The sequence below is a fragment of the Andrena cerasifolii genome, chromosome 3, assembly GCF_050908995.1.
Source record: "Andrena cerasifolii isolate SP2316 chromosome 3, iyAndCera1_principal, whole genome shotgun sequence".
NCBI lineage: Eukaryota > Metazoa > Arthropoda > Insecta > Hymenoptera > Andrenidae > Andrena > Andrena cerasifolii.
In genome coordinates, this window is record NC_135120.1 from 9,839,121 (window position 1) to 9,846,026 (window position 6,906).

The 6,906-nt window shown below is 40.2% G+C and overlaps 1 protein-coding gene across 1 annotated transcript in view; it reads left to right on the forward strand.

The window, feature by feature from the left end:
• Positions 1-2,707, forward strand: part of Blo (bloated) — a 153,629-nt gene extending 150,922 nt beyond the window's left edge. Inside the window, exons 7-8 of the mRNA XM_076809265.1 lie at positions 447-722; positions 1,453-2,707. Coding sequence (XP_076665380.1) covers positions 447-722; positions 1,453-1,646 — 470 coding nt within the window. The 3' untranslated portion in view covers positions 1,647-2,707. The remainder of the gene's footprint in view (positions 1-446; positions 723-1,452) is intronic.
• The last annotated feature ends 4,199 nt before the right edge of the window (positions 2,708-6,906 follow it).

Below are 6,906 nucleotides of genomic sequence, written 5' to 3' on the forward strand. Positions count from 1 at the left end.
GAAGCTTCTAAATTCAATTGCAATAAACTAGCGGGGCTATCGGGTAGAATATACAGGTTGCTCCACTAGAAACAGAAACACCTAACTTATCCCAGCGTTCACGAAGGAATCGACTTGAGAAACCTCCCATCACTCGCGAATCCTTATTTCACCACCTTCCTTGACGTGACAACTTCTATACATGCAGTCGGGCAATATTTGATGAAAGTAGCGATGGGTTAGAACGTACCACAAGTATTTTTGTTTGAATGCGTATCTTCCGAATTCAAGGAAACGAATATTATGTATTTCCAAGCATACGTGGAACTTTTTCCACTATTCAAGTTAAGTTTTCCCCATATTAGATAGTAAGTGTCTTAATTTCGAAGATTCGAGGAAATATATTTGTAATACATATTTAAACATTTTTGCGGGGAAATGAAATATTAAATGTTTCTGTGTTTTAGTGGGCGAAATACCCGGCCCCAATGACAGACGCAGGGCGGCGAGCAGGGAGGAATTAAATCGACCCCTACAATCGCACACGAGGACAGTGTCAAGGAGCGTGAGCGTTCTCGCGCCATGGAAGCCGAGACACTATAGGGAGCCCTTCGAAATCAATTACGATCAACAACTGCATCCAAAGCCGATGGCGACGATGAAACGCAGGCAGAGAAGTCGCGAAACCCTCAGTCGTCGGGGTAAAGATGCTCGACGAAGCAAGGACAATCTCTCGAAAACCGGTGAATATTACCAAAACATAATAATCAACTGCAGTTTAATGCGCAGAACACGATAGAAGGCAACTCCTCCAAAAGTAACTCGAAACTGTTGTACAAGTTTCTTTCCACGGTTTATTGGGAGGACCATCAAATTTTAATTTAATTGTAAACTTTAATATTTTATGTGTCAAAATAAAAGGAAAATTAAGAGTAACGAAATTGCGATGGAGCTTTCACTTTGGGGCTGTCCTTAAATTACGTAAGGGTAATTTTTGCGATTTTACATATATTCCTCCCCCTTTCTTACGTAATATTTTTCACATTGTATTTTTTCAGTTATTAAAATACTTTTAAAGGTTTATATAATTCATTGAATTCGGTCTCGTGTGTGCGATGCAAGATCGCTTTTTAGAAAATCGCACATTGAAAATTAGGTTACAAAAATCTTACGTAAAACGGTACCTGACTCCTCCCCCTTGTAAGTAAACGTAAGAAATTCGCGATTCCTTCCTAACTAAAACTCCTTACGTAACTTAAGGACGACCCCTTTTTAGTTACCTATTAATGACTAAAAGTTCGGGTCAGAAGCGCCTAAACGCGACAACGCGGCGTTCAGTGGCGCGCGTTGCGTTAGTTGCGTAGTTCACTAAGTCTGCCTACAGACGCCGTTCAACCACCCTGCATTTAGATTAGGAAATTGGTATGTTGCGGCTAAGCCTAGCTCTTACTAATCTGAGAATTTCGCTTGCAGGCACAATCAATCGCAGTACGTTGAAATCAAAGGACAAGCAGAAGGTGGATAGAACCGTTTCCACGGAATCGCTGGCCACCAAGTCACGGGGCGTTAATTCGAAACCAGATCTAAGCAGGTCGACATCCGTTCCACGTGATCCGAACAAGAGCGCGGGATGGTTCAAGCTGAAGAGCAAGAAGTCCCGGGCTTGAAGGGGAGGCCATTGATGAATGCTAGTCTTGAGTTTCATAAGTAATTCGTAATCGTAAGGGATTAAACGATAAACACGCGTCGCCGATCCGCCGCATGCTCGCGGTGAATAATTCTACGAGCTGCTATTATCATATTCTTTTTATTCTTCTAATGTACAATGCAAACGTCGGACACGGACCAATTAATAATCATATTAACCGAGCGTAAGTCCAACGCGTAATTGTAGCCACGATCGATGTAGAATCAATTACGCCGAGCGAGGACAACGGCCACACGCGGACTCGTAACAAAATGTAAAACCAACTAAATATGTACACGTACTTAAACATGTTCTTATTCCCTTGAATTAACATTGTCAGCTGTCGCGACATAACGAATGGATTTGAATTGCGAACAGGAAGGAACCAAGAGAAAGGGGAAAGCATATACTTGGAATGTAAAAACACTGAATAAAATAGAAATTTTTCGTTCTGATCTGAAAACCTTCGAAGATACATTTCGCCTACAACAACGGAGCCCTTCTCTCTGCCAAGTTTAAGAAATTAAATTTGCTGCGTGAGACTAGAGTGCGTTCGCGATTGTTGTAAGTCACTTTCCTCTCATAACGAGCATGTTATTCATCGTTCAGTAAGCTCGCAGCTGCATTCTAATGATGGAAATTAATCCACGAGTGTGTTCATGATAAATGATGAACGTGGGGCGTGTGGTTTATAGAAAAGAAAAACGAAGGAAATTATGTCATTCCACCCGTGAATCAGAGTGCCATTTCTCCTAAGTATATACGCATTGTTCCACGACAAATCAAAATTCTTTTTCAACGTGCAAGGGTATTCTAATCTACAGACATAAGAGGTAATACGTTTTAAGATAATTAAGGTATAGTATAACGGCGTGAAAGTAAAAAATTATTTTTTAAATTGTGTTTCAACAATCATATTGTAAAAGATAATCAGCGGTTATGTATAATTCCTGAATGTTTTATTGTGCATAGATCAAGCTGATCTTACTTACATACACTAATTGTAAATATTTGTAATAATAATCTTTATTTCTAACTGTCTTCATTTTACTTTATTTTGTCTCCATTTAATTTTTCTTCTTCGCTTATCAATAATCATAGCCTATGTGCGAGGCAATCGTGGAAACGAAATATCGATGCTATAGCTGCGGTTAAAACACGTTCACTAACGGAATACACAAGACCGAGATCTGTTTTACTGTGGTACACTATCATTCTCAACTCTCTGCAACTTTCATTCTTATTCGATGCTATTTTCGTTGTATGTATATAATACAATTACTGTTTGCATGTAAATATCATGAATATATGGACAGTTTAAAGTTATCCATCGATACGTTTGCATTATCTATTAACATAGCCATTATTTCATCATAAGTGTAAGAAGGAATGTTGAATACCTACAGATCGAAGTCTCAGTATGAAAATTGTCTTTTGTAATACGGTTATTAATTTGAAATAAATAAATGAACATAATACCACAAAAGTGGTATAGGATAGACCCAAACATTTTATGGGAGAATTAGATGCAGGGGTGCACTAATTTCATGTGGACTACTTTATAGTTCAGTTTTATAAAAGTCTCGGATATAAAGCTCAAGAAATGATTGGTTTGGCACGGAATGTCTTATCATATCAATGTATCCAACCCGCCAAAAACAAGGCGCTATGTTTAAATTCATTGAAATTTCAATTCCCACCGTTACGAGCGCTGTGATCTGTTTCGACACAGACTATACCTCGTCTGTGTCACCAGTTTATGGGGTCCCAAGATCCTATTACCATTTTAGCGTCACATGCAACGTTAACAGTGAAGTCTGGAAACAGATTGTAACGCTACGCGTGGTAGGAATTAGAATTCAACACGTGTAAAACTAGGTCATTCGAAAGCCGCGACTTACAAATGATTCTGTTACAGTAACAATTTAAAGATCGTTTTATAAACGTATTCCGTGCAACGACCGAGAAGGAAGGATCACAACAAAACAAGAACCCATTCGCCTTTTACCCTTGCTGTCCTATTCGTGTCTATTAAAAGCAAAACAAATTTATATAAACAACAATATTTATGGAAGACATGCTTTCATGATGTAACGTGGAATACCTCGCCAAGGACGTACAGAGTTCAAAACCATCGAAGAAATCGACGAAATGAAATAAATCATGCAAAAACATCGAAGAAATACTTACCTGAAAAAGAATATAATTCTGATTAGATATCTAGACCCAACCAAACTCGCTGAATGTAAGTTTTGCTCGATCTGGACCCTTAAACTAGATCGTAGGCTTTAGCTTGATATCGTTTTGCAAGACGCAATGCTTGAGAAACGTTACCAAGGAACCGGGCACACCAACGCGGAGGTACCTATGAAAGTGACCCATCCCGAAACAAACACCGATCCCATCCACCCACCATTTCAATACTCATCGCGTCCGTCATTGCCTGCAATGCATGCTTACAATGAGGGAAACGATGATTTGACTCTACTATTAATGACAACCGCGAACGCGAAAGTGAAATCGAAAGAGAGATAGACTGAAGATTATCGTCGAGCTCTCTGCACTCTCTCATACATCTTTACAATTATCTTATTTAAATCTAAACGCACGCATCCCTCGACGACTTGCCCGATGATTCGTTGGAAATTTCGCGTGAATATATTAACTCTATGTCAAACTCTCTCTCTAAACAAGTCACACGTATACAAGTACGCACACACCTTTCAGCATTTCAACACATTTCAGAGTAGTTGCTGAGTTGGACGCTGTTCATGAGCAGATGCCACTACATTCGGACCTCAAATTATCGGTCGGTAATACAGTTTGGGTGGCGACACCACAGACGAGGTATAGAATAGACGCATCACCTTATGGGACTTCGTGTCGCCACCCAATCTGTGTTACCGACCCATAATTTCAGGACTGAATTTAGCGACCTCTGTTCATGAACAGCGTCCAACTCAGCAACTACTCTGAAATGTGTTGAAATGCTGAAAGGTGTTGCGTACTTGTATACGTGTGACTTGTTTAGAGAGAGAGTTTGACATAAGAGGGTAGGCTTTTGTTACGGTATGCTTTGGCTCGGTTGGTCAACGACTCACGCGGATTTCTCTCCGAAAATCCATTTCGTGGATCAAGACACTATGGCGTTCAGAAATGGCAGTTCTTCAAAGCCCGTGCAAGCTATAAATTGCAAGATGACATTGTTTATTAGCACTTTGCGTACCCTTGCGAACCCTTTCACGTATCGTGCGCCGAAAAAAGTATTAAAAATTCACGCTGTTACTGATATTCCCACAAGTTTCTAATGCACTGTTTAATCATTCCAGTGAAGTAATAATAATTGGATTCCGTTTGCTCCTAATATTAGTTTACCGCCAACACTGAAATTTACAGTAAAATCTAATTTTAAAAGTCTCGCAGAAAGTTGCATGATGCACGAGTGTCTTAAAAGTTTGTCTAGCCCTGAGAAATTCATCGGTTCAGTGAAGTGTGTGCATGGCATAGTGCATATTATCTCGTGATTTCTTAATTCGCGCATCAATTTCATCGATTACTGGACCATGTGGGAGGCCTTTTAATTTAACAGGATTCCATTCAGATATACCCGTTACTTAGAAGACTTTTTCAGAAACTGAAGGATGTTTAAAAACAGAAAATGATTTTGTAATCGTGTGCAACGCGATTGTAGAGTCAGTGCCTGTGCCTGCCAAAAAGTGTTTCATAGAGTACCGTGCCTCTACGTGTTAGTGATGCGAACGCGAATTCCCATAAGGTGATAGGTCTATCGTTTTAGCCTATACTTCGCCGATGTTAGTAACTAAGGGGGAGAAACAAGTATCTCACTCATATTTCTCCAAATATTCCTGCAACTATTCACTTACACTAAGTTCAACTAAAACGTATTTATACATTATAAATAATACTACGTGATATGTATAAGCATTAACATTAATGTATCGAACGATTAAACATTGAGAATAAAAGAGAATTCAGTCGGCGCAGAAAATCATTTGCAAATCCAAGGCCAAATGTTACAAATTGCTTGATATCTCGAGTTCTATCGATTATAGTTAATAATAATTTATACTGGGCGGTTAGTGTAAATGTTGTTAACATTATTTGTCACAGCAATAGCCACTGGAATGGATATTTTAGCCGAAAATCCATTTTTGCCGAAGAATTCGCTGGATTTCGCAATTGTAACTAACCGTCGACCTTGTTTTGATCGGGGGACATCATTCCTCGAAGTCTACATAAGGAGCTCACAGATCTTCGTGTACTCAGTCGTCGTCGGTCCTCCGGTCTTGAAGGACCTCCGGGAACCCTGGAGCTGCCGAGCCACCTGGATCCACTGAACTTCCTGGGGACCTGGTCAGGGGTTCAACCCTGGTTCTTCCTCCCCCTCCCCCCTGGAGCTGCCGAGCCACCTGGATCCACTGGACTTCCTGGGGACCTGGTTCTTCCTCCCCCTCCCCCCGGAGCTGCTGAACTTGCTGGGGACCTGGTCAGGATTTCAACCGTGGTTCTTCCGCCAGCCTCTCGCCCCTCTGGCCTGGGTTCGTTTATTCGCTTGGTGCTGATGAAATTTTGGGGTTCGGTAAGTCATTTAAAATTTTATTGTTTTGCGAATGTCAAATATGATTTCTTCGGTCGTTTTCCATCATCTGTCCTATTTCCATGCATACTTTCGAGAATTTTGCGCGAGTCGTTCTATTTTGTGTATTTCTTCGATGGGTTTGCAGGATTTATTTTATTTGATGCATTTCTTCGATGGGTTTAAATGATTTATTTCATTTTCGTGAATTTCTTCGATGGTTTTCTCTGATTCATTTCATCTCGTCGATGTCTTCGATGGTTTTCCCTGATTCATTTCATGTCTTCGATGGTTTTTCCTGATTTATTTCATCTCGTCGATGTCTTCGATGGTTTTCTCTGATTCATTTCATCTCGTCGATGTCTTCGATGGTTTTCCCTGATTCATTTCATGTCTTCGATGGTTTTTCCTGATTTATTTCATCTCGTCGATGTCTTCGATGGTTTTCTCTGATTCATTTCATCTCGTCGATGTCTTCGATGGTTTTCCCTGATTCATTTCATGTCTTCGATGGTTTTTCCTGATTTATTTCATCTCGTCGATGTCTTCGATGGTTTTCTCTGATTCATTTCATCTCGTCGATGTCTTCGATGGTTTTCCCTGATTCATATCATCTCGTCGATGTCTTCGATGGTTTTCCCTG